Source organism: Guillardia theta (assembly GCF_000315625.1).
Source record: "Guillardia theta CCMP2712 unplaced genomic scaffold GUITHscaffold_5, whole genome shotgun sequence".
Taxonomy (NCBI): Eukaryota; class Cryptophyceae; order Pyrenomonadales; family Geminigeraceae; genus Guillardia; species Guillardia theta.
The window spans coordinates 270,931-296,552 of record NW_005434669.1 but is presented as its reverse complement, the minus strand read 5'-3'; the positions used below and the strand labels follow the sequence as shown (position 1 = coordinate 296,552).

The 25,622-nt window shown below is 51.4% G+C and overlaps 9 protein-coding genes across 9 annotated transcripts; 4 read left to right on the top strand and 5 right to left on the bottom strand.

The window, feature by feature from the left end:
• Positions 1 to 641: 641 nt before the first annotated feature.
• On the bottom strand, positions 642 to 2,366 carry GUITHDRAFT_150235 (hypothetical protein). Its single transcript, XM_005840529.1, has 8 exons — positions 2,330 to 2,366; positions 1,464 to 1,767; positions 1,196 to 1,417; positions 1,100 to 1,150; positions 960 to 1,028; positions 862 to 918; positions 777 to 809; positions 642 to 732 (listed from the first exon to the last, which is right to left on the bottom strand). Exons 1-8 carry the CDS (start codon positions 2,350 to 2,352, stop codon positions 682 to 684), a joined length of 810 nt encoding a protein of 269 aa, XP_005840586.1. The 5' UTR covers positions 2,353 to 2,366; the 3' UTR covers positions 642 to 681.
• A 418-nt stretch (positions 2,367 to 2,784) lies between these two features.
• Positions 2,785 to 4,996, top strand: GUITHDRAFT_100589 (hypothetical protein; the record flags this gene model as incomplete). Its single annotated transcript, XM_005840528.1, has 13 exons — positions 2,785 to 3,051; positions 3,112 to 3,195; positions 3,269 to 3,356; positions 3,416 to 3,476; positions 3,526 to 3,565; positions 3,621 to 3,690; positions 3,739 to 3,856; positions 3,909 to 4,002; positions 4,054 to 4,221; positions 4,268 to 4,342; positions 4,437 to 4,607; positions 4,651 to 4,794; positions 4,838 to 4,996. The coding sequence occupies 13 exons, from the start codon at positions 2,785 to 2,787 to the stop codon at positions 4,994 to 4,996; spliced, it is 1,539 nt and encodes a 512-aa protein (XP_005840585.1).
• Positions 4,997 to 5,352: 356 nt separating this feature from the next.
• GUITHDRAFT_64114 (hypothetical protein) lies at positions 5,353 to 6,946 on the bottom strand (the record flags this gene model as incomplete). The annotated part of the gene is made up of 5 exons (XM_005840527.1): positions 5,353 to 5,419; positions 5,477 to 5,535; positions 5,586 to 5,704; positions 5,754 to 6,508; positions 6,609 to 6,946. 5 exons carry the CDS (start codon positions 6,944 to 6,946, stop codon positions 5,353 to 5,355), a joined length of 1,338 nt encoding a protein of 445 aa, XP_005840584.1.
• A 1,369-nt stretch (positions 6,947 to 8,315) lies between these two features.
• GUITHDRAFT_100587 (hypothetical protein) lies at positions 8,316 to 10,696 on the top strand (the record flags this gene model as incomplete). Its single annotated transcript, XM_005840526.1, has 12 exons — positions 8,316 to 8,651; positions 8,699 to 8,859; positions 8,912 to 9,087; positions 9,295 to 9,435; positions 9,491 to 9,531; positions 9,592 to 9,645; positions 9,701 to 9,763; positions 9,811 to 9,973; positions 10,116 to 10,232; positions 10,279 to 10,365; positions 10,535 to 10,585; positions 10,638 to 10,696. 12 exons carry the CDS (start codon positions 8,316 to 8,318, stop codon positions 10,694 to 10,696), a joined length of 1,449 nt encoding a protein of 482 aa, XP_005840583.1.
• A 647-nt stretch (positions 10,697 to 11,343) lies between these two features.
• On the top strand, positions 11,344 to 12,916 carry GUITHDRAFT_132707 (hypothetical protein; the record flags this gene model as incomplete). Its single annotated transcript, XM_005840525.1, has 7 exons — positions 11,344 to 12,081; positions 12,148 to 12,187; positions 12,289 to 12,326; positions 12,419 to 12,484; positions 12,536 to 12,659; positions 12,721 to 12,794; positions 12,842 to 12,916. 7 exons carry the CDS (start codon positions 11,344 to 11,346, stop codon positions 12,914 to 12,916), a joined length of 1,155 nt encoding a protein of 384 aa, XP_005840582.1.
• A 214-nt stretch (positions 12,917 to 13,130) lies between these two features.
• Positions 13,131 to 15,772, bottom strand: GUITHDRAFT_132706 (hypothetical protein; the record flags this gene model as incomplete). The annotated part of the gene is made up of 2 exons (XM_005840524.1): positions 13,131 to 14,609; positions 14,660 to 15,772. 2 exons carry the CDS (start codon positions 15,770 to 15,772, stop codon positions 13,131 to 13,133), a joined length of 2,592 nt encoding a protein of 863 aa, XP_005840581.1.
• Positions 15,773 to 16,673: 901 nt separating this feature from the next.
• Positions 16,674 to 17,690, bottom strand: GUITHDRAFT_156940 (hypothetical protein; the record flags this gene model as incomplete). Its single annotated transcript, XM_005840523.1, has 1 exon — positions 16,674 to 17,690. One exon carries the CDS (start codon positions 17,688 to 17,690, stop codon positions 16,674 to 16,676), a length of 1,017 nt encoding a protein of 338 aa, XP_005840580.1.
• Positions 17,691 to 18,356: 666 nt separating this feature from the next.
• GUITHDRAFT_100583 (translation initiation factor 3, subunit D) lies at positions 18,357 to 21,728 on the top strand (the record flags this gene model as incomplete). Its single annotated transcript, XM_005840522.1, has 24 exons — positions 18,357 to 18,413; positions 18,628 to 18,772; positions 18,819 to 18,883; positions 18,964 to 19,027; positions 19,082 to 19,223; positions 19,272 to 19,310; positions 19,359 to 19,437; positions 19,491 to 19,532; positions 19,582 to 19,672; positions 19,719 to 19,810; positions 19,866 to 19,956; positions 20,002 to 20,030; positions 20,122 to 20,163; positions 20,213 to 20,266; positions 20,315 to 20,380; positions 20,430 to 20,477; positions 20,532 to 20,624; positions 20,676 to 20,734; positions 20,781 to 20,844; positions 20,893 to 20,952; positions 20,996 to 21,054; positions 21,104 to 21,167; positions 21,296 to 21,436; positions 21,642 to 21,728. The coding sequence occupies 24 exons, from the start codon at positions 18,357 to 18,359 to the stop codon at positions 21,726 to 21,728; spliced, it is 1,773 nt and encodes a 590-aa protein (XP_005840579.1).
• A 167-nt stretch (positions 21,729 to 21,895) lies between these two features.
• On the bottom strand, positions 21,896 to 25,280 carry GUITHDRAFT_132703 (hypothetical protein; the record flags this gene model as incomplete). Its single annotated transcript, XM_005840521.1, has 16 exons — positions 21,896 to 21,919; positions 21,961 to 22,029; positions 22,077 to 22,110; positions 22,203 to 22,309; positions 22,548 to 22,619; positions 22,777 to 22,865; positions 22,968 to 23,036; positions 23,310 to 23,362; positions 23,418 to 23,460; positions 23,626 to 23,692; positions 23,739 to 23,815; positions 24,419 to 24,545; positions 24,762 to 24,855; positions 24,999 to 25,038; positions 25,113 to 25,175; positions 25,241 to 25,280. 16 exons carry the CDS (start codon positions 25,278 to 25,280, stop codon positions 21,896 to 21,898), a joined length of 1,068 nt encoding a protein of 355 aa, XP_005840578.1.
• Positions 25,281 to 25,622: the final 342 nt, after the last annotated feature.

Sequence of the window (25,622 nt, the reverse complement as noted above, 5' to 3'; positions counted from 1 at the left end):
TCTCCTTCTGCTTTTATTCACCTCGGTCATCAGCATTGTGTCGCTGTCACAGAAGACGCAGTTGTCTATGTTTGGGGTGCTGCTGGATTCAGCTACCACACGCCTCACCGTTTGAATCTGCTCTCTGCACCAGCTGATCCCTCCCACCGTGTGAAGGTCTTCCTCCTCCCTTCGCACTCGCTTGCTCATGCTGCTTCTAAACAGCAAGTTTTTGCTGGGAACAGCTACTCCGCAGCAATCACCGAAGAAGGCAAGGTCTATACTTGGGGCAGGAACAAGGTTATGATGGAGGGCTTTGCGTTCGTCGGGACCAACCACGTTTTGGGACATCCAACCACGTCCTCCTGGCTGGTAGAACCTCTCATTTATACCGTGACCATGTTCATTGAATTCCTGCTTTAGGTCGAGCCAACCATCGTTGAATCTCTCAGCAGCGTCAAGTCTGTGGCATGCGGCTACTTGCACACAGCTTTCATTGCAGGATGAATGGCATCATGGTTGATGGTCATCGCCGTCTCTTCAACTTTATGAGAGCCTGACTACATCGGGAAGACGTAGAGGGAGGCGTTGCAAGCATGCAGTGAAATAAGATGATGAAATCGAAAAGATCTGCTAGTTCCACATGACATTCTTAGTTTCGAATGACTCTACCCAGACTTTCTCTCGTCTCTCAACGGCTGTTTAGTTGGACCAAGAGTCGTCGTTGTCCGTGTCATAGGCAAACTTGGCAGTCTGGCATCAAGTCAGCGTCGAGACGAGCGGGAAAATGCATTAACCTTGGCTGCATCCCTCTGCTCCTGCTTGAGTTGCTGCGACAGACACTTCACCACGACGCAAAAGTTGTTTTCTATAGTCCCTCACCTGCATGGCAGAGCTTCTCATGCCCGGCGCCCAATCGCCGTTGCCATCATCCCCAGGCTTTGAGCATTCAGGACTCATCACTCGAGCAGTAGAGTTACCTGATGGTTGACCTCGTCGATAGCGTTCAATGAGCTTCTCTTGGACTTGAGCGCCTTGCGGTCGGAGTTCTGCCACCTCATGTGAATTCCAAGCAGATCAGGAGCATCCAATTCATCTCCAAAACTTTGTAAGATCGCACCTGCATGTACATGTGCTTGGCTTCTTCCTTGGCCTGCCTCTTCTGCGCATCCTAATGCAACAGTGAGTACATCCCGTCAGGATTCGCAAGCCGGACCTTCAACAGCGCCATGTCGTCAGCCTTGAGTCCCAGATTGACCTGATGCTTGGCAGCATGGGGTTGGGCCTTGAGGCTGCGGAGAGTCTGCTTGCAGCTGGCCTTGCACTCGCTGGTGATGCACTTCTCGCAGTGCTTCACTTCATCCTCGTGCCTGGCCTGCTGCGCATCCTGGAGGAGCTTGAGGTCTGCCTTCTTCAAGTGGAGGCTGGCAGACTTGTGCTGTTGCGGCATGTCAGTCATCAGGCACGACCTCAACAACCGTCACGTTGTGGTGCGCAGAGGCGGCGTGGAGGGAGAGAGCAGTGTGGCACTTGTGCCTGCAAGCAGAATCCTCGCACTCCTTGATGCAAGCGCGATGCTTTTCCTTCGCCTGCTGGTGCATGGCGTCCTCCAACAAAGCCAAGTCATTGTGCTTGAGACCAAGTCCGTTCTTGTGCATCCTGTGCATCTTGTGGTTGTGACGCGCTTGGGAAAGGAGCTCCGAAGGAGCCGCAGTAGGTCCAAAGGTGACCAAGATCCCAACCACCACGCAAAGGCCAAGGGCGACAATCAATGCAGGCCCGGCAAGTCTGTCACGACGAATAAGTATGGTTGACATATCAATTGCTGATCATAGCAGCTCTTTGGAGCCCATCTTGCAATGGAACATCTCCCATCACGCGAAACAACTCGATCTTCAACATCGTGTGCCTATCTCATCATGTCTATCGCATCATGTCCAATACTCTAACTTTTAATCTTCCAATTCATTGTTTTCCATCTCAATCTGCGCCCACTATTCTGATGTCTCTAGTGACAAATAAACACCCCCGAGTGCAAATAGGAATACATCAACTGCTTCCCCTACATCATACAAGGTTGCGATGCAATGGACCATAGGAATTTCTTTGATTCATATCCCAACCCGTTCGACTTCCCCTCTTCCCTCACTGATTCATACTACACTCTTGCTTCTGCTCTTGACTTATTCACCTCCTCCCCCTCCTTGTACATTTCCTACCGTCCTGTCCCGTCCCGTCTCGTCCTCCCCCTCCTCCCTCTGCTCCCTCTCCTCCTCTCCTCTCTCTGCTCCCTCTTCCGCCTCCTCCCCCTCCGCTTCCATCGCTTCCTCTCCTCCATCGCATCTCTTACCTCTGGTGCATGTTCTTAGCCATGATGCCTGTCACCTCGCCGTGTCTCTTCGTCGTCCATTCACCGTTACAATTCAGTTACGTTCCGTTGTGTCGGCCCGGCGCCGCCCGAGTCATTGAAAATCCGATCAGTCCGGTCTGAAGTCAATCTTCACCCCTCCATCTGACTGCTGAAGTACCCCACCCTTCTCATCCTGCTGGCCTGGCGGCAGTTTCAAGAGACCACCTGCTTTCGATCCTGCCGGCTCCCTTCCCGGAATGACTACCCCACCCCTCCGGGTACCGGTACTGGCCGCGGCCCTTGAAAATGATCACCCCTATTTGGATAGGGCAATGGACCCGTGGTCTCATAAATCCCACCCGGCGTCCCTCCTGGGAGGATGACTCAAACTTTCACTACCCCACCCCTTCGAAATAGGGACACTAGGGGATTGGCCTGACTTGTTCAGCCGCGGTATGGCTTCGCCTCCTTACATGCTTCCCGTCGACTCCGCGCACCTGTCGCCCTCCGGCTACCGTCTCTCCCCTCAGATGGTCCCCTTCGAGGGAGCCGTGCTTCCTCCTCCTGTTCTCCCGCCCCAGCACTCGAGTCCTGTGCTGTTTCCTACCACTGTCACCGTCCCTTTCAGCCATAGGCCCGTATCCCCATCTCCTGCAAGGCCTGGCAGAGCCTCAGCACCCTCGCCGGGCAGGAAGAAAGAGAGATCACAATCTCCTCGTGTGGTAAGGGAGGGAGGGAGGGAGGGAGGGAGGGAGGGGGGATTCTCTGACTAGATCCTACAGAGAAGTCTATCTCCGGCCCTCAGGAGGTCCAAGTCTCCTTTGGGGAACGCGTCAGGACCGATTACGATCACGCATGATGGACAGGTGGAGTGAATGTACTGCACAGGAGGGACGTTGGGTGGGACGGTTTCACTAACTGACTGTTACTACCAATCAGTATGCTCGATTGCAAACTGTGGGTGAGCCTCTGGACAAAGATCTCAACGTAGTGGATGCCAGAACTGGTCAGAAGCGGTCGGGCGTAGGTGATCATTACTTCATGTTCTTGTCTTGTGTCCTTAAATGCGGTTGCCGATGTAATCAGGGATCTTCTTTCAACAAGAATCCAGTGGTTGGATCTATGTCGCAAACCTGCTGCCCAACAGGTGAGGAAGCTGTCGTGCGATGCTCGGTTGATCCGTTGCCTTCCCACAGCTCATCAGCGCTGGATGGACGGATTGCAATCTATGATGAGGTAGAGCGCATGCATGCTTGCTTGCTCGAATGGGAGTTGTGAATGCCTGTCACAGCTCCTTCGGGTCGATGACTTCATGGTTGACTTTGAGACACCTCTCGAAGACGTTCGAGAGAGAGTTCTGGGTTGCTCCTTCAATGGCAGCCCTTGCTCAGTCTGACTGGATAATTCAGGCCAACCTGGAACCAAAGTTCTCCTTGGTTTCCGCAGAAAAGGAGCTTATGAAGGGGACAGACAGGTAGAGTCTGATTACATCTACGAGGTCGAGTTGCTCCGTGGAAATCCACACAGGTGTCGTATGGTTGGTGTTGAGTTCTGCAACTGACTCCTTGCGATGTTGCAGTCCCCCGCCGAAGAAGAGGGTTCAAGTTGACTTCTCCAAGTACGAGAGAGAGATATCCTACCTTCGACAGGAGATCGAGATGCTTTCCTCAAAGGTTGCATGAATGGTTCTTGATGTGCGACAATGTGCTGACTCTCGTTTGCAGCTGGAGAATTTTCAACATGATGCACGAACTGCAAACCTGGAAGCAGAACTGAATGCCAGACGAGAGGATATGGCGAGGTTTGAAACGATGTTGGAACGGAGCAGAGAACGATCAAGGGAGGCTGAGAGCACTAGGGACGAGATCATTGAACACTACAATCGCATGAAGGTAGCAAACGACTTCATGGATTCAAAGCTTTTGATGTTCAGCGCAGCGAGAAAATGAGAGGCTTCAAAAGCAAGATGTTGAAAGAAGTGCCATCTTCGATGATCTGCATCAAAGAAGTGTGGTAGAGCTCAATGCTCTGGACAACAAGAAAAGACAACTGGAAAAGGCAACGTTGCGACACTGAAACACTCCCGGCTTACTCTTCCTTATGACAGGAGTTCCAAGATGAGAGGAACGCGGTGATGGAGATCGAGCACAGGCTGAGAGATGCCAATGACAAGCTATCGTCCCTGGTGCAAGAGAGTACAGACATGGAGTCCGATCATCATGTGTTCTTGAGGCAACGGCTGCATCAGGGTCACGTGGCGATCAAGGAAGCAATCAAGGTCGACGGCATGTGTGGAGATGATTGTTCTCATGCTCTTTCAGGCTCAGGAGATTCAGATCCAGCAGCTCAACGACATCATCCCATCTCTTGACATGGTTCATTCTTCCTTCTTCTCCAGCATGGCCTTGGATCCTGCGCACATCCACGCGTTCCAAGTTTCACCTCCCAAACTCCCGGAAGTCACGGTCAGCGAGTCAGAGCGTTGTGATTCCAGTGACATTTTGACAGAGCTCGAGCTCAAGCTTGTATTACAGCTCCTCAAGCGCGTCCTACCTGAAACCCACGTACTATTCGTACAACGATTTCAGACCGGCTCCGACTCAATCCCTCCGGATGTCGCTTTCAGCTTCAATGTCGCGCGTCTCGGGGTCAGAAGACTTCGCTTGAAGTGAACAAGCTTTGCATTCGTGCAAAACCCAATTACTTGAATGATAAGAGATGATGATTGAAAAAGAGTACTGAGTTCATAGAGTTCATAGAAATTGTCAAACTAACATTGTGGAACCATCTTGTAAGTGCTGGGCACGGAAGAAGAACGTCATCGGGGCAAGTATAATATCTGTGTCTAGATATAACTTCAAGATCATGGCAAACAAAGCTTCCGTGCGCCCTTGCCGGACTGCATCGGAAACAAGAGTCAGAAAAGCATTAGAGGAATAGCAGAGAAAAGACACCTCGAGCCGATGGAGGGCATTAGCCTGTGTGCATCGCAGGAGCAATCAGTACCTTTCGCCAGGAGGTTTTCATTTCACCTGGTCTGCCTCGATGGTGAAGAAGAGGGTGCAGAGCAAGATACTGCACAGCAGCCATCTGTTGGTAAACGAAACTCTATCAGCAACATAGATCCCAACAGCAAGGGGACCGAACCCAAAGAACACAGCGATGGACATGGCCACCAGCCTGCCGTGAAGCCCGATGATCAACAACTGCACGCCCATCAACGACGCCTCAAGTCCTTCACACCTCGCTTCCTCACCGCCATGAAGAGAGGGCCCAACCCTTTCCCAAGGTCGTCTGTCAGCGTGAGGAGCGCCTGAGCTGACCCTCGCGTCTCCGGCATGTTCACATTCAGCAGCACAGCTCGTATGCAAGGCCCTGTACAAGTCTAGTCACTACCGGGGCACCGACTGAGAATGTGAAACACCTGTCACGCCAGTGAACAGGCCGCCAATAAGAGCGACGGCAATGATCTCCAGCAATGGTGGTGTGGGTACAGGAAGATAGATGAGCCAGAGGAGAGGAAAGATCCCTAGGAAAGTGGTCACTCCCATCAGGATGGCGATGAAGGAAGTCTTGATGTTGTAGATGAGCTGGCCAACGACCCCGCCGAAGATGACCCCTCCAAGGATCCCAAGGTTGTAGCAGGTCACGACGATAGTGCTGTGCTCGACAGTCATCTTCTTCTCCTGTGCCAGGTAGTCGTTGAGAAACGTGATGGTCACTGCCCACGGCAAACAGCCTGGGATTCCCTGTAAGAAGATGATGATGTTGGTAGGGACCGTAAAGATCCCGATCGCCTTGCCCCATGAGATCCTCTCCTCGTACTCGGTGATCTCGCTGGAAGGGCCCATCTGCTTCAGGTCTGCGTACCCTCTCCTCGGCTCAACAAATGTGAACCAGAAGAGAAAGTTCAGCAGGATAGCAGGGACAGCGATGATCAGGAACGGCGTCCTCCAGCCGTACGTCGGGCCCACAAGCCCACTAACAAGCTGGCCCAAAGAAACTCCGACTGCCGCTACTGCCATGATCGATGCTGACAGATGAGTTCTGCTCTTAATGCCGTACATGTCGCCGAGGAGGCTAAAGATGAGAGGAGGGGCACCTCCTATCGCGATGCCTGTCATCGCTCGGAGGATGAACAGCTGCCAGTACTCCGTCACGAAGATCGTGAGCAAACACCTGTAGAAATGTCAGGAAGACAAGGAAAGTAGACAAGCTTCTTGCTGAGCTGATGAATGTGCCACACGTGCAAGTAGATAGAGTTCAAACAAGAACTTACGGAATCTCGCCCAGAAACACGACAGTCACGAACAGCATCTTCCTCGGCATCATATCAGCAAGGTAGCCAATGGCCAGCGCTACGGGACCCCCGAGCACGAAGAACCCCAGGGCAATCTCTCCTCCAAGTTTCGTGTCCCTTTCTTCATCTGAGAATCCAAAATCTCTCGCTATCTGAGTCAGATTCGGCGCCATTAAGTTCTGGTCGGCGAAAAGGAGCGCTGTGATAATACACAGCAGGAACACGTCGTAGGTGAAGGACTCCTCCTCTTTGCTAGCCGAGGCTTCCCTCCCATGTTGGAGCAGAGGGTCCCGCTCTCCACCATTCCTCCCTGTCATCCCATCCCCTCTGCCTTCTCCTCCTCCTCCTGCTCCGCCGCCGCCGCCGCCCCCCCCCGCTGGCTCGCCTGCCATGACCCTTCCCTCTTTACTCAAAGTTAAGTTAAAAAAAACTCCTCCAGTTTACCCTCAGCCCCACTCATACCCTTTAACTCCAAGTTAAGTTAAAATCAGTACACACTCTTTTACTCAAAGTTTGAAGGCAGTACACACTTTTTTACTCAAAGTCAAAGATCACTACGAGGACAATCCGATCAGGAGAGTCGAGGAGGCTTGACCCTGACACTCAGGCTGTCGCACAGGCCAGACGGCCGGGCGAGCCTTGAAGAGAAAAGACACCAACAACCAACCTTCAAGTATCCTGCCGCGGGGCCCGCCCGCCCGGCGCCCGGCGGCGGCGGCGGCCCGACTAGCAGCTTCAGTGATGTAAGCAGTGACTCCCGAAAGCCTGTGCATGCAACGGTCCCTTGTCAACTACCCACTGCATGCCTACCCTATTCAGTGTTGCAGTGCCAGGGGTACCTGTCACTTAATGGTGCACAGATGTCTACAAAATCAGGGGTGAATGGTGGTAAGAGCGTGGGTGTGGTCATTGTTCAAGGGGTGGGAGGTATGACCGGTGGTGGTGGATGACATTTTTTGTACACAATTTATTAGTATTACGAAGGGGCAGATATTCACTAGTACAGGGGGTAGGGGTCCAATAGGCCTGCAAACATAGGGTACACTTCCGAACCGAAAGCGTACGTACGGGTAGGTGATCAAAGTACCCGTACTAATTCTATATTATTGATGGTAGTTGTACGGGTGATCTAGTAGCATGGGTGGGGTCTTTGCGTTCATAATTGACTAACTAGGGGTCCAGCCACAAAGTGCATGCATCAGAGCGGGGGTGGTAGCGAGACATGCAAACTCGGAGCCGAGGATGTCGACGAGCCTCTTTGAAGCGAAGGGAATGGGAGGGGGCAGGCGTCTTAGAAACGATGAAGAGTCTGAGTATGACAGGCTGCGACAGGAGAGAAGATGCAGGGATGATGGGGAGTGGGCAAGAGATAGTGTTGCTGCGATGTCAGGGTGCGGCGTTGTGAAAAAGCATTGGTGGGTTGTTTTCTCAAAGTAATGGAGATGGCATTGGGAGGGCTAGCAAATGAGGTTTCTTTGAGAGGCTCAGAGCTCGAGGAAAGATGAGTGTCATGAAGAGGAAGGACACCAGCGGCAGTATCCTGTATGTGGCCAGTGTCCCGACGAGGCATACAGAGGGTACCAATCCTGTCTGTACCCACTGAGAAGAAGAGGATACGGGAGACGTGAATGTGATCAGTGCTGATCTTTGTGACTTGCACGTTGTAGGTTCTTTGGGTGAGTAAGAATGGACACAGAGCAACGTCAGGAAGGAGAAGAGACGCCCCAGGACGTGCAAGTAGAACTGTCCACCATGCCCGAGGCGCAAGTGCTCGAGCCCAGCGAGGTCCTTGCTCCCCAAGCAAGTAAGAGATCGCAGGACAGCCCATGCTGCAGGATCTCTGCCGTTGTCTTTAGCATCCTGCTGATGGGAGCAGGCGGCGTGCTGATCGGATATGGTATCTACCATTCCAAGATCTGGACACGAACGATGAACACTGCTTGCTACAAAAGTGTTGAATTCATGTACAGCTGCTCAGATGCCAAGGCCAGTTATGTGTTGCCGTACTGCGACGACGTCGTGGTAGGGGAGACCGTTTTCCTTCGCTTCTAGCTTGACAACATATGAAGGTGAACGCGACCTGCAGGACTGCCACATGCAAGGATCTGTGTCCTGATTCAAACGCGAGCCCGATTGTGCCTGCCAACTTGGATGTCTCTCAGGTAGAGAAAACGTGCTCTGGACCTTACCCTGTCTATATGACTGCTGCCGAGACTACGTGGAAGGCATGGTAACGAGCGTTCTCCTGCCGCATTAACCTTGTTCCTGACATTTCTCTTCAGCTCGGAGGCGCAGATCAAGAGCATCGTAGTGTCTTCAAACACTCCAATCTACAAGGCCAAGTACACAGATCATGGATACTTGTACTCCCAGTGCAAATATGAGATCCAGAAAGATCCCAAGGCTGCCGATGTGGAGGAATCTGTCAAGATGGTAGTGCTCCTTATTGGGTGTGCTGGTGGGGGAATCGTGATTGTATTTATCGCCGTTCCTGCGCTCTTGGCAGGTCCATCTCAGCTATTGTCCTCCATCCTTGCTCTGACTTCCCTCTCTTCTCCTCTCCACTCCACTCTCCGCTGTATTCTCTCTACCCAACCATTCGATACCCTATTTTCACTGGAATATAGTTCCATCTTGCTCCCTCGGTCGCTGATATTCCTGACAGGCCTGAAGTTGCTGCCAAGTCTCATCGTTTGTGTGTCTGTCTTCAGCATCTTGCTCTGGCTGCCTTACCTTGCCTTCGGTGTTCTCTTGATCATTGCGAGGATTCTCATCGAGGATATTTGCAAAGAATTTCGTAATTCCGGTTCGCTCTGTCCCAGCTCTTGTCCCGCTGTCAGTTCTGATCGTGTTGTTTTCAGTCTGCACAACCTCCTCAGATATTAAGATCAGCGGGCTCAATGTCAGTAACCACTGAGAGTCTGACAATTGATCGTTCAACTAACAACTTGTTGCTATGCAGTGCGACATCAACGTGGCCTGCCAGGGCGTTGACTCTGTTTGTGGCATAGCCAAGGTACCATCCCTTTGCCTTGATGTTTCAGAATCACGAAATTTATCGAATTTTGCAGAACTTCTTCTTGACTATCGGCATCCCCTACGCAGCAGCCGGTATCATCGTCTTCTTCTACCAGGTAACCGCTCCTCGTCTGCTAGCACGGACTTTTCACTCTTGCTGCAGTATTTCTGCTGCTCCTGCTGCAGTGGAAGCGCGTTCAGCTCAGGGGGTGCCAGCAGCACGAAGAAGCAGAAGGATGTGGAGAAGGGATTTGACGACTTCGAGGCTCCCTTGGAGGAGGAAGGAGAGGACCCAGCAGACCCAGTCGTAAGTGCTGAACTTGCAGGTCTGAGTGCTCGGCTCCCCCTCTCTTTGTCCGCCCTTGGTGTCCTTGTGCCTTAGTGCGATGATCTTAGTTTGCTGACGTGGCACTTCCTATCACCACGGAGAGATCTTCACCGAGCGTCATTCTTACGTCTTCCTTTCAGTACTTGACCATGGAGATGGGGCAGTAGAATATTCAAGGGGCGAAGCAGGAGGTGCAGCATATGCAGGCGAGGCTCTTCCTGATTACGAAGAAGCGACGAGCCACAAGCATACAGGAGGTTGATGATGACGGTTGTGAGTCGCTTTTGCCTCATCCTGTTCCAGTCACTGGCAATACCGAAGACAAAAATGTTGCAAACACCCAAGGGGAGGCCGAGGCAGAATCGCCCAAGGAACCGGAGCCGCTGGAAGGTACACAACATTCTCTTCAGGCCCTTCCATCTTCCCATCTACCTCCTTCCCTCTCTTAGTTTCAAGAGAGATCTGCAGGAGACCAAAACAAGAGAGTTCTTGCCCTCCTCGACTGGCTCCTTGCTTGCTCTCCTTCGTTTCTCCCTCCTCCCTCCTCATCTTCTCGCAGGAGCCTTGAACTCCATCGGAGAGTTCTGGAAGCAGATCGAAGAGCTTACAGGTGGGCCCAACTGCTGGTGACTTGCTGTGGTGGAGCTGACGGCTTCCGGCAGGGCTGAGACCCAAGTCAGAGGGGCAGACGAGCAACTCCAGCGCAAACTCTGGCTCGTGACCAGCAAGCCGCCAAGCCTGATGGTTGCGGTTCAATTTGACCAGCTAGCCTCAATACTGAGGCCAAGTACCGTGGCGGCCCGATTATGTAAATCATCACGCCGCTGTTAAAAGTAAAAACGGATGGTGGTGAATGCACCGTTAAAAGTAATCATCATAGTAAAAGTTCTCCTTTTGAGATCGTTCTCCACCGTAGGCTGAAACTCATGCCCGGCGATGACGGGGGCCGCTCTCAGCCGCCACTGCAGGCTGAGCTGGCCTGGACCGGGAGCCCGGGTCCCGGCCCTTGAACGGTCGGAAACCGGCCCGGACTCGGACTCCGGGACGCACTCAGCAGTGAAGTTCCCGGCCAAGGGCATGTGTAACGACCGTAACGGGTATAATTAGTTTGATGGGGAGGGGTTATGAAATGTGAGTAGGGGTGATTTCTCAGTATCGAAGATACTGAGAAACTTTATGAAGGGGGTGGGGGTAGGTGATGGTAGGGGTAAGATAAGAGAGTTTGGTAAGCGATCTCCTCTAGCCTGCCCGCCCATGTCCGACAACAAGCGAGGGAGGACTGAAGGAGCAGGAGCAGGAGCAGGAGCAGGAGCAGGAGCAGGAGCAGGAGCAGGAGCAGGAGCAGGAGCAGGAGCAGCTACAGTAGGAATGGTAGCAGCATCAGGGGTTGCAGGAGCAGGAGCAGGAGCAGGAGCAGTAGCAGGTACAGCGACGGCGGAAGAGGCAGAGATCAAATCCAGAGACTTCACAGCAAAGCAGGAGGAGGAAGCAGGGATTTTGCATTTCAAGTGTGTGTGGAACGATGGCAGACCCACAAGCCTTCGATTTCTGTGCGAGCTGAAGGAAATCTTTGGGACGCAGCTCCCTAAGATGCCCAAGGAGTACATCGTTCGTCTCGTCTTCGACAAAAACCACAAGTCTATCTGTGCTATAAAGACCGTTGACGGAGTCCAGAAGGCCATTGGGGGGATCTGCTACCGTCCTTACTACGAGCAGAAGTTGGGAGAGATTGCATTTTGTGCGGTGAGCACAGAACAGCAAGTCAGGGGGTATGGCACGAGATTGATGAACCAAACGAAACACTACTGTAAGACAAGGGACAACCTGGACCACTTTGTAACATATGCCGATAACTATGCCATTGGCTACTTCAAGAAGCAGGGCTTTCACATGCAGATCAGCATGCATAGAGATAGATGGGCGCCAAACATCAAAGATTATGAGGGCGGAACGCTCATGGAGTGTTACATCAACCCGCACATAGATTATCTTGAGATCCCTTCCATGGTGAAACGGCAGCGCAAGGCGGTAGAGGACAAGATATCTCAGTTGACCAGGCATGACATTGTTTATCCGGGACTCAACTGTTTCAAAGAAGGGAAGGATGTAAGACTTCCTGGCTCTCATCAGATCTCATACCTGAGCACGCTTCTGACTGAAAATCCTTGGCAGAGCATTGAACTAGAGAGCATTCCGGGCGTTCTTGAGGGAGGTGGGTAACATGGCTTGCAGCATGTTGTTGCATGAGGGGTGTGATGATGTGGAGTTGAAAGTTTACCGATGAAATGTCCTGTTTCAACGCTCAGCAATCAGGTCCCGCGCTGAAAAGACATTTGACTGAGTTTTATCAGGTTTTTCCGCTGCATCTCACCTACAGGGCCGGGGATTGATGACTGTCTGGCTCTACTCCTTATCCCTCCTGTTTGTGACGCTTTTGGTCCAGGAAAGAGAATCCAACGCTGAACTGCTGAAGCAAACTCTGAATGAAATCCTTGCAAACACTACGAAGGTGAAGTGCAACCGGTTCGTTTGCTGTGGGCTGTGACACATACAACGTCAGTACGATCAAGCCTGGCCCTTTCTTGAGCCGGTCAGAGCAGAAGACGTTCCTGACTATCACGATGTCATCAAAGATCCCATTGACTTGTCTGCGATGAGGGTTCGACTTGACAAGGGATTCTACAGTGAGTTTCAAAGATTTGTGAATCGTGAGATGTCTTGTGGAGCTTACAAGCGGCGAAACAGAGACAAAGGAAATGTTCATGGCAGATATCAACTTGATGTGCGATAACTGCAAAACTTACAACCCAAAAGAATCGGTGAGATCGAACGACGTGCATTCTTTCTTGTTGACTTGTGGACACAGGTCTTCTACAAGTGCGCGACTGATGTGAAGAAGTTTGTAGATGATGAGTTTCGGCGACTTGGCCTCTGCCAGTGAAGATGATCGATGTAAAGCAAACGAACAATATATGATAAAACATAATTCAAACAAGGTTCGTGCATGCCTCGAAGACAAGCAGAATTTATTGATAAGCTCCAATCGCAAAAATGGTGGTTGATAGAGCAAAACTCATGGTTCTGAAAGAATATATCCAACGTTGAGAACATCTCAAGTCAAAAATCTCAACGTCGAGAAGAAAGGTCGTTGGCTCTCACACAGACGCGGCGTCGCTCAACTTTGACTTCCTCATGCGGAAGGAAGGGACTTTGTCGGTGATGTCGAGGGAATGATAGTTCCTGGGAAGGTTGGGATCCGAGGAGGGGAGCATGAAGGAAAGGCTCTCCTCCGCAGCAAGGCGGTCGAGCATGAGCTTGTTGAAGAAGGGGTCCGAAGACATAAGGTCCTCGTGCCGGACCTGCTGGTCTGTGTGGAGAACGTCCAACCTCGGCTCCCAGATTGCGTTCCATGCTCCTGTGACAAACTTGCGCAAGGTGGTCTTGTTGAGGAGAGAGCTTGACAAGATTCCTCCAGCACCCGCCTCCTCCTCCATCACCTCCTCCTCCTCCACACGATCCTCATTGTTAGGATAGTTGGATGCCGTCTCGGATTCTGCTCTGCTCGAGTCCGTGTCGCTGAGATAACGCAGGTCCAGGGGAGGAAACACCTCCATGTTCGCCTCCTCTAAGCTGCGGGGGCGGAGCAGTGGTGAAATGTCCATGCTCTTGGGGATGAAGCGAGGGCGGTTGGGGTTCCAGTGCAGTAGGTGCATGGCAGCAGCAGCGCTGGTGTCCACGTAGGGGCTGTCCTCGGGGACAGGGGACAGGGAAGGAGGCGCGCCTGGAGCCCTCTCTCCTGCCATGGAGGCTGTCTCTATCCCTCTTGATCGCACCTTTTGCGAGCGATCGAAGTATCTCCTGAGGTCCATGCTGGGGACGCGGATGAGCCGGGTGTCGAACTCGAACCAGCTCCATGACACCTTGATCCCTGCCTCCTCCTTCGCCAGCAGCAGCTGCTTCCTCAAGTGCATGTGCCGAAAGTTGAGCACCATGTCCGTGTGCGTCGGGAGGCCTCGGTGCTTACCGAGGAACATGGCAACGATGATGATGGTCTTCCCCAGCGTCGACATCTCGCCCGACAGGCTGTACGGCTGCCCTGGCGCTCCCATGGACAGGCCGACGCTGCCGTAGGCGGACACGAGCTCGAAGATGAGGGGGAAGGGGCCGACCGGCTGGCCGTCCAGGGAGACTTCGGAGTCGTGGGTGAAGCAGAGCAGCATGAAGCCTGCGAAGAGGAAGGAGAGGTGGCGCATGAGGTACTCCCGCAGGAATTTCCCCTGCGCGTCCTGGACCGTCAGCACGGCTGGGCGACTCTGCCCGTCCTCGTCGAGGTTCTCCTCGGAGATGTACATCCTGCTGACGAAGGGAGCGGAGGAGAGGTACATCATGAAGATGTAGAGCACAGGCATGCCCTGGTTGAGGTCGTTCATGTCGAAGATCTGCAGCCCTGCCGATCTGGTGGAGACGGTCTGGAAGAATCCTGCTCCTGCTATCTGTAGAGGACTCAACTGGGTCCGAAGCCTCGAGCGGTGGAGGCAGGTGGCAAGGAATGCGACGTACTGAACGATGTTGATCACGACAAGGATGAGGAAGAGCATTCTAGTTTGCCGCACGTCGAACAAGAACGTCGTCATCTGCATCAACAAGTCAGCCCCGCACCATCACCATCCTCTTCAACACTAACCTGCCGAGGATGGTCGAGAGCGTATCTGATCCCGTCCTTGTCCAGCCGCAGGAAGCTGGCAAACTTGTACATGAGCCAGAGGATAGCCCTCAGGAAGATGGGAGCGAACGTGTTCCCCGCGAGCGCGAGGAGGGAGAGGAGGAGGTAGGAAGTCGTCCACGTCTGCATGCTGTAGAGCTGATCCGAAGTCAAGGTGAAGCCGCAGTTGCAGAAGGCGCTCGTGCCCAGGAAGACCGTATACCAAAAGTTGTTGAACCCTCTGTCCTTGAGCTCCTGCAACTTCGGGTGGGAGGAGATGGCGAGGTAGAGGAGGCCAAGCCCTCCCCATAGGAAGAAGAGGAGGTAGAAAACGAGAGCGACGAGCAGCATGTTCAAACCTCGCACCTGTGCCCTCCTCTCGCTGACCAGCCCGATCAATCGCTGGGCTTGAGGGAGGAACTTGCCCTTCTGGGACGCCAGGAACTCCTCGACCGATGGCTGCAGCGAGTAGAACACAAGAATTCTGTAGATGAGAGGGGGTAAGAGGAGGAAGACAGGCCCCCCCAGCGTCATCCCGACGTAGAGAGCAACGAAGGATCCGTTGGACATAGCTTTCATTGGGATAGTGGAAAGACCTGAACCCGTGTATGCGGAGGTTGCGACGAACAGACTATCGACAAACGAGATGTTGTCAATGCAATATACAGCAATTGCTGTTGAGAAAGAGACTAGAATACAGAAAGCCCACATAGACCTGTAGTAGTTCATGGCAAACAGACCGAAAAGTTTCGCCGGGACCGGTGTTATTGTCTGCTGCTCCATGTGCTGCGCAGGAACGCGAGGAGGGCTCATCTGAATCTCATTGTCTTCTTTCGAGTTGTCATCCGAATATAAGCTTTTCTTCTTCTCATCATCAGACGCCTCCTCGCTCTCGGAGGTGCCCCCAGAAACATCTGCAAGCAAACTACGACGGCTGTTGCTGGGTGAGGTTGGGATGACATGCCTTCGAAGGGGAAACCCATCAATGTCCACATGATCAGCATAATCGACGTTCGAATTCTCTCTCCTCTTACTGAAGTCTATCACTTTCCCGCCACCATTGCCGCCTGACGCCGCTCTTGCCATGTCCGCCATCTCCCCGACAACGTCCCCACTCAAATCGTGAGATTCCTCCACACACCCCAAGCTTGCGGGTTTTCTAAGTCAGCTCTTAATCTCAAATCCATGTCCCCTCCCCCTCCCCCTTCCGTCAACTGGAGGAATAATTTGTGGGTTTGTGACTAAGCTTTTCTATACTAATATTTGATTACTAAATTATTTTCAGACTATCTCATGGGGAGTCAATATATGTCAGTGTTCTCATCTAGCAGCGGGCGGTTCTACCCCACCCCCTTTGTGCACAAAAACAACTTTTAGGCCACAACTTTGACATTCCCCTTATCACCCTCACCCATCATTTTCTCTATGATTCTCACCTTGTCTTTTGAGGTATCCTCCTACCTTCATGTTTCAAGATGCTCGAACGTCGTCACTCTCAGGACACCCCACCCTCCTTGATCCACAAGCTGTTTTTAATTAACAACCCTGCAGGTACGGGGGTATATAAAGCCATATAAAGCCACATAGTGAGGAATTTCGAGTCGGGATTCTCCCGTCCCCCGGGCTACAGAACGGGAGTCTTTCGAGTGTTCGGACTCCGACATCAGCCTCGGCGAAGCCACACGATCTCGCCCGGTGCCGGAATGGACTGGTTCAAGTTATCAGGAGGAACTGCAGATACACGTCGGCACGGCAGCACCTTCTTGCACTGGCCCGAACTCCGAGAACTTGGAAGGATAGTGAGCTAGATCAGCTCTGCCATCCAGAGCCTCCGACAGTGTATTCGGTAAGTTCAGTGAGAGGTTCAGCCCGTAGAGACGTAGGTATACGAACAAGCCAGATATCACGAGTCTTTCATTCCATCAGTTCATGGTTCAAAGAGGATCTTGTGGGGAAATTACATCGGGTTGTCTGCATCCGACTGGCAAGTGGGCGGCTAGGAGGGAGAAGGGTTTGCGAGATACTCCTTCAAGAACACCTCCAGCATCTCTTGTGTGACATGCGGCATTACAACCACATGGGAGAGATTGCCATTCGACGCGAGCTGCCACCTCTTGACGACAATCTCTGCTGGCCGGGGGAAGATCACTGTGATAGAGAGATCATTCATCCATGCGTCGATCCCCAGACTCTGCATGCGATTCACCAGCCACTGAGCAAGATACAAGCACCGGAAGACATCCTCCTTGAATCCTTTGTTCTGCTTCACCGTGATGATGTGCTTCAGGAACAAGGGAGCATGTCCATTCCTTGACCCCAGAATGGTATCATCGACCGAATCAATATAGTCGATCCTGTTTTCTATCAGGGAACGGAATTTCTTCTCCGTGACGAATACGCCACAAGGAAACGGAGTTCCGAGAAACTTATGACCAGATATTGCTATACTGTTGATGTGCCTCTTGAAGGAAAGGTTATTGTAGATGTAGGGCAGCACAAAACCCATCAGCGCGCCGTCGGCATGGATATGGAATTCGGTGTTGTACTTGGTGAGAATCTCTGCGATCTTCCCGATGTCATCAACAGCTCCCTTCATGGTTGTTCCAATGTTCGCATTGATGATCGCAGGGACACCCGCGTTTTGTTGGATCAGCTGCTCAAATTCTGTGTAATCCATTTCACCATTCTCCCGAGAATTGACAACCTGGAATTTCATCCGAAACAACCTCGCAATCTTGAATATAGAGTAATGGCTGTCTTTGGACAGGTATAGAATTCCCTCGGGGAAACGTTCTCTGCCTATGTAAAGCCCTTCCATGTTACCTTCGGTCCCCGATGATGTGATGTAGCCCCAATACTCCTCTTCGACATGCCAGTGCTTTGCGAAGAAATCAAGGACATCCTTTTCAATCTCCATGGAATTAATGCGATAATTTGATCCTCTGTAAGGGTCGCCCACGTTGTTGAGGTGAAACTTCATGGTTTCATGCATGTCACTGTAGTTGTAAAGCATATTGCAGGGATACCCTAAGAGGCAGCAACCGGCATCCTTCCAGGCATCTTCGTCTGTGCTAGCTTGCACGTTGATGAAGTTTTCTCTGACCTTCTTGTCGTCGAGCAAGGGCTTGCAGTCGATGGCGGGAAGAGGAGGTACCTCTGAGAGCGGCAACACGTCTGCCATGGCTTCTCGAAAATCCAGGCGAACTGAGACTACACCGGATGAATCGTCCAGGAGGGGGGTAGGGGTACCTTGGCACTAAGAAGTAGGGGTTAGCTTGTTTGATCAGCAAAAGGGGGGGTAGGTACAGTGGTAAAGTAGGTACTGAAAGTTAGTTACTCGGTAGTTTCTGAGGATGGGTACTGTACTTATCCCATCTTGAGGGTAGGGTGGCAAACCCGGAGGCCGGGGGGAATTAGGGGTGGTAAAACACAGCAGGGGTAGGGTACCCACAAGGATTGAGAACAATTCAGGTGAAAAGAAGGGGTGATATATCAAAGGTACAATATTCGCCCTCACCTCAGAGACATAAATAGATTATTTAAAAAGACAGAAGACATACTTAAGAAAGATGATCTTTCCTGTGAAATTAGCTATATCGGCTAAAAATAGCACTTAATTATGTTATTTTAGACTATACGCTGGTTATTAAGCGGGTTGTCTGGTATCGCCACGTGTCGCATGGCGTCTTTCGCTCTGCCGCAGGTAAAGTGGGAGGGGATGAGGCGACAATGGCGAGTGAGCGAGTTGAATCAGCAATGAACATGCAACCAGCTTTGCTATGAGACATGCTGTATGAGAACATGTTAATACATCCATGCATTCAAGTAGCCCTTTTACTTTTTGATTCAAGAATAGAAAGGGTTCAGGACGTGTGTCTTTAGATTAGCCACACCCAACAAGAATTCATCGTTGTGTCTCTTGGCATTGAATTCCTTTCTTGTCATGGCAGATCAACGACAATGCCTCGGGTTGGGGTCCAACAATCGACTCTTGCCCAGAGAAGCTCAAGTATCTTCCGTATGCTCCGTTCTCGAAGAACGACAGGCTTGGAAGAGCTTGCGAGTGGATCTTCACCCGTGATCGCGAAAGTAACTGTGATCTTGCAGTGATTACGTATCTTCTCACTCTGCATTGCGACAGGGAAACACTGGACTAGGAACAAGGGAGGGGCGGAGACAGAAGCCTCTCCTTTCGTCATCGAGCAGGTGCGATCATTATCCTATCCCATCCTCGTGGATCGCCTGCCAATATACTTGTGTGGATTGAATGGCTGCTGCTGCTGCAGGTTGACGATGAAGGCTTCCACCTGGTAGACACGAAGACGACAGCCAAACCCAAGTGGGGACCAGGTATGTTGTCATGACACATCGTTTCCTGTCCGTCTCTTGCTGATTGTTATGCAGGCTCCAGGCGTCCTGGCATGACCAACCAGCGTGGAGGGCTCCGTGGCCAGGGACCGCAATGGTCTGACCGAGGAAGGGATGGTCAGTCGCAGCAGCAGAAGCATCCTGCACAGAAGGACCCTCGCAGTCGCTATGGAGCAAGGTGTGTGTCATTGTGGTGAGCTCAAGACCTCGGTTCACTTCGACACAGGGGAGCTCGCATGCAGAATCGTGGCTTCGACTCTTGGAGGTGGAGTGGCGAGACAGGAGCGGGAAAGGTTCTGACGTTTTCCTGAAGGGATAAGCCCCAGAGAATCAGGGTGTCCTCTGTTGAGGTCAAGCCGGAGTGGACTGCACTTGATGGCGAGAAAGGCAACGTAAGAACTGTCGGTACGTGCAGCGCGCCGAGAGTTTAACGTCTTGTTCGCAGGAGGACTTCACCATGTCTCTCCCTCAGATGGAGAAGCTGAAGGTCTGTATCGTGCTCTTCTCTGACATGTCGAGCTGACGTCCATGTGAAGGCGGACGAAGACCCTCGTGCCGAAGAGCTCGCATTCGTTGGCACGCTATATAACATGAGCAAAGCCATCGACAAGGCATCAGTGCGAACGGGTCAGTTCTATTGAGCGACAGATTCTTGACTTACGCGAACCAATAGCAATCCAGCTCAAGAAGATGCAAGAGCCGAAGCCATTCCATCTCGCTTCCATCGACGACCCTGTCATCAAGAAGCTTGCAAGCCAGGGCAAGGTGCACAATTGCCATGACAAAGCCTGCACGCATGCAGAAGCTAAGATATTGTCAGGCTCAAATTTTTACCACCGACATCGCTCTTGCTGTTCTTATGTCCGCCCCTCGCTCTGTGATCTCTTGGGACATGGTCGTTCAAAGAGCAGGTACTAAGCAACCATAATTTGACTTCCAGTCTGATCCATTGGTAGGATCTTCAATCTTCTTGGATATCCGCGAGGTATTTAATTCACATCACGGCATGGAAACAAAATGTTCAGATCTCATCCACTAAGAAAGCTATTCGCGGCTCGTTCTGAAAGTTCTTGCAGGGATCATCGGTCTATGACACTACAGTCAACGAGACCGCCCAGGTTTGTTTTCCCAGTATGCAGCAGTACGAGGTACTGACAGGGCTTCAAGGATGCCCCCGATGATGATCTCAAGGATCAGAACATGAATAGCATGACTGCCTTGGTGCGCCTGCTGACCAACAGCTCTGTCGCACTGACTTCCACATCCCAGGCGACGGAGGCAGGCTACATCAACTACTGCTACTCGCAGCAGAACCTTGACAAGTCGGAGAGCCCTGTACTTGAGACGAACGTTGCTGTGGTGCTGTGGTGCTGACTGAGATTAGGCGCAAATGAGTAAGGGAGATGCGACATTGCGCGAGTCCTGGTCGCAGGTGGGAGAGGAGGCGGAGAGGGAGTAAGTAGAGGTCAAACTGACTGGTTTACAGCGAGGACAAGACCCTCAATTGCCTCCTGGCAAGGCCTTCAGATATCGCAAGTTTGAGCTCGATGACGACATGACCCTGGTGGTTCGATGTGAGGTGAGACCCTGACGATGGTCATGGTGCGACGCTCTGACTGGATGATGATAGGTGGATGCTGTCATGCAAACGAAGGACGGATCGAATGCTCTTCTGACAGTCAAGGCCTTGTGAGATCATTCAGCGGAAGTAGAGGCTGCGCTCATGATGCCACAGGAACGAGTTTGACCCCAAGACCAGCGGAATCGACTGGAGGCAGAAGCTCGAGTCTCAACGCGCGGTAGGCGAAGAGAAGGGGAGAGGAGGAGCGATGACGTCATGCTTGTAGGCTGTGCTTGCGAACGAGCTTAAGAACAACAGGAACAAGCTTGCTCGCTGGACCTGCCAGGTGGACTGCAAATCCGTTAGTGCAAAGCTCATTGTGCATGCAGGCCTTGCTTGCCGGAGTGGACTACATCAAGATCGGATACGTTTCGCGTGCTCACAGCAAGTGAGCTGATTGCAGGAGTCGAGGGATAGTTCTGATGTGCTCTCTTCAGGGACAACACCACCCACTTTGTCCTCCACAATCAGCTGTACAGGCCTGAGGAGTTCGCAAAGCAGGTGAAGGACAGACGTAAAGGAGGGGATGGAGGGGGAGGAGACAGGAAGGGAAAGAGGGGGAAGAAGACGAAGAGGGAGAGAGGAGGGGTGCAAGAAGACAGCAGGGGAACTGATGGCGTGTGGAACAGATTGATCTCAAGATCGAGAACATCTGGGGCATCGCGACAACGGTGATGAAGCGTCTGATGCAGCTGCCGGTGGACGAGTCGCCCATCTGCAAGTACCTTATGCTCAAGGACCCCAACAGGCCCACAGTCAACCTCTACAAGGTGACCCCCGTCCCTGTCCCCTCATCTTCCTGTTCGCTCCTCTTCCTCCCTCCTCCCTGGCTTCCCCTTACTTCTTCTGCTCCCTCTTCCACCACCTCGTCCCTCTTCCATGTTCTTTCGCTCCTTCTGGCTTCTTTCTTTCCCTCTTGTTGACGAGCATGTCTGCTTCATCATCTCGTTCTTCCTCGACTGATCTTCATCTCAGGTCCCTGCCGACGCCTTCGACTACGAGGTGGAAGACGACGACAACGATGCGGTGCAGGGAAGCGACGACGACTCGGACATGGAGTGAGGAGAAGAGACGTGGAGATGCTGATCGACTTTTCAAGTTTGAAACAAACAGTTCGAGAAAGCAAGCAGCAGTCTGTTGTCCCTGTGAAAACCTCTAACTTGAGCTGTTTGTTTCGTTGTCTGGTTTGTTTCATTCAAATTCTACCATCTTCGCCTAGTGTCACACGATCACAACCATGAGTTGTAGAAGACCTGAGAACAGATCAAACAAGTTCGCGTCAGAATCTCCTCACCTTAATTTCATTCAACCACTTTAATGTACAATGATCGTCCCTTTCCCTGGCAACGATCTCCGGCAGCATCTTCATTGCGTCAGTGAGCTGTGAGGAAACATTGCAACAATATGCACCATCTTCGTCTTGAAGTCTTCGATCTTGTCCTGTCTTGCTTCTCAACAAGACATCATCACATCCAAAGTTGTTACCTTCACATCTTCAAAGTCGAGGGGTTGGAGATGTTTATTCGTCCTATCCACCTTGTCAACACGTGGAGACGAGGATGACAAGAATTCGACTTGTTGTAAGTGCGGTAGAGAACTTTGTTCAAGAACAAACCGACACCGGGAACTAGCGGAATATGAACCTGAACAACAAAGTCAAGGAGGGACCCTCCTAATCCTCCTCCTGATCCTCCTCCTTCTCCTGATCCTCCTCCTTCTCCTGATCCTCCTCCTCCTCCTCCTCCTCCTCCTCCTCCTCCTCCTCCTCTTCCTCTTCCTCCTCCTCCTCCTCCTAAAGTCTAGATTATCGTGATCGTCGGCATTCTGACCTTCTTATCCGACCAAACGATGCTCAGTTTCTCTTTGTTATCGCATTTATACCTGCACACGACAGATATAAAGGTTATCAAATATGCACGTCCGTCCCATCTCCATAACAACATCTCTGTCACACTATTACAAATGACATCACCATCTGCAAGCACAAGCAACAGCAACGTCGGCAACAACAACATCCGAGCCATTGCAACCTGATTGTGAATACAACAAGTCCAATCATCTTCCTTATCTGAGCAACTTTCAGACCGAACAGGGAACTGACCATTCTCACCTGATGGAGCAGGAAGCTTTGACCTTCGACTCTCAGCTCCAGGTACTCATAGCCGTCAAAGATGACACGTTCCCCAACTTTGAAAGAGACTGTACAAACACGCCGGAGAAAACAAGAGGAAACGACATGTCACAACTTGGCATAACATACTGAGATGACATGGAAGGATGAATTATGATCTCAACACCTACCTATGTATCGCTTCGCATCAGCGTCTCCTTTCTTCTTTCCAGAGGTGAAGTTGTGGAACGAGTGAGTTCCTGTTGAGCCATTCAGAGGTCTGGCAGATGTGCTGACGACATGGCAGACCGACGTACTGAGAAAGGAGTTTTGAAACCCTTTCGACGACATCATCTAGAATGAAATTGGTGACAACGAAGAAAGAGCATTGAAGTTCGAGCGCGAGTGCGAGGGGAGAACATGTGAACATGGAAGAAGATTGAGTTTGAGATGTCAAGTTGAGAAGGGAACAGCATGAAACACTGCTGAGAGGTTGTTTGGACTAGCACTGAGAGGAAATGAGGGACAAGCACCTGTCACTCTGAAATCTTTTGCCTTGGCGATCTCCTCCTCTGTTGGTGTATAACTGAGCAATCACAACCGCATCAATTGACAGTTTGCTCAGTGAAAGATGAAGCAACCTGGAGCAGCCTTCCCAGAAGTTCTTGTTATTTTCAGTCTTTCCTGTCCAATGCATTCAACGTCTCAACCACTACTACTCGTGAATCATCAAATTTACTTCATTACATGCACACCATTAAACGTACATCACGACAGGAACATCGACCGCAATCATCATCACTACCTTACGTCATCGAAGCAAAAGGCATCATTAACAACATGACAAACCTTCTGGTATCAACTCAGATGTCTCCGGCGCTTCGCAGGATTCGAACACGAAGGTTGGAATGAGATACTACAACAAGTTCACAGGTGTAGGAGTCAGGCATCAGCTCTCTCACATGGTATTGTCTTCCATTTGCAAGTTGTTGAGCATGAAACGATTTCGTCACTCTCTTTATGTCAAGTACTCGAATGTCTGTGAGGTGGACAAGTCAAGGCATGGAATGTCAAGACAAACAGAACGAGCAACATATTTGCCAATGTTTGATCGAAGATATCAAGAAGACGGATATCCCCGCGTCCCATGTGCAAAAAATCTCCTTGATCTCGCTCTCATGTTGGCACTTGTGGGCACAACATGAACAAGTTGCGATGATCAAGAAAAGAAAGCTTCCATCCACGACAACAAAACAAACATCACTGAACATTTACACAAGAACGGCTGCTCTGCTCAAAGATGAACACGAAGTTCAGCAGCATGTCGGCAGACGTTTGATCGAGCATGTCATCCTAACACGCCCGCGTCCCATCCGCTCTTACATCTTCATTGCTGCAACGGCGAAGATGCACTTGTGCGCATGATCGCACATGTTTGCCACACAATGGAGCACGAACAGAGATAAAACCGAGGAAAGGCGAGACCGACCGTAGGTAGGTCTCACAAACCTTCGGATTTTATCATCATCTCCATCTCATCACCATCACCATCACCATCACCATCACCATCACCATCACCATCACCATCACCATCATCATCATCATCATCAGCAGCAGCAGCAGCATCAGCAGCAACTTCTACCTGACGGGAGGTGTTTATTGACTTCTTCCACCATATCAACATCAGGATTGATGAGGAGCTTGAGTCCAACGACATTTCCCAGAGCATGAACCCCTTTGTCAGTCCTGGCTGCTCTGTTCCAATGAACCTTCAACTCAAGTCACATCAACGAGTTACCAAGAAGAAGTATCGTATGAGCAAGTGAAACTACAATTGAGATCTACAAGCAATCTCCGCAAGGCAAACCAACATTAGCGTATCAACAGTTCATCGCTGCCCAATCACATCACAAGACCATCGGGTCACCACTCACGAGCAACATCAGCGCAAGTGCCGCGGCTTCACATCTGCAACAGCCTATCACCTTCTTCTGATGCCCGAAGTTGAGGTCCGAGATGAACTTGGAGTCATGCAGAGCTCTTTCCAGCTCTCCTTCTATCGTTGACTGCCCTGGATTCCTACACGAGGACAAGTCAGGAGGAAGGCAGGGAAGATGGAGTCTGTTTGTTACTTCTGCAACCCGGAGTAGTTTGTCCCAAGGTACGCCATCTGTACGCACACCATGCGCTTTTGGAACTTCTTTCCTGCTGGGAACAGTCACCGGACACGCTGTCCCATCGCTCTCTCGAACCGTTCCCCTCCTGCTCAGCATTGTCGTCTGCAAGCAATGGGGCGTCAAAGGGGCCGGAAGAAGACGAAGAGGAACAACATGTACCTTCCTCGCCATCTTCTTCCTGGCGAGGCTTCTTCGACGGCTCCTCTCTCTCTTCTTCTTCATCTTTGAACAATTTTCACATCAGAAACACGAAACGTAGGGGGGCAGCATGGCAGAGTAGATCTCACCTGCTTTCCTCTTCTCCGCTGCTGACTCAGTCGAGTTCATCTGGAATGCTGTCAAGTATGGTCTTCTCATGCAATGATCTCGTCGTTCAAAAACATCTTGTTCATCTCCTTTCCTCCCCTCCTCTCTCTTTCTTTCCCACAGTGAAAACCCTACACTGACCCCTCTCCTTTCTCTCTCCTCTCCTCTCCTCTCCTCTCCTCTCCTCTCCTCTCCTCTCCTCTCCTCTCCTCTCCTCTCCTCTCCTCTCCTCTCATCTCCTCTCCTCTCCTCTCCTCTCCTCTCCTCTCCTGTCTTGTCCTGTTCCCCCCCCCGTCTCACTCGAGACTTTTCTTACTTCTTTAAAACATTTCATTCTTTTTTCTTTTTTGAAGCAATTAATGA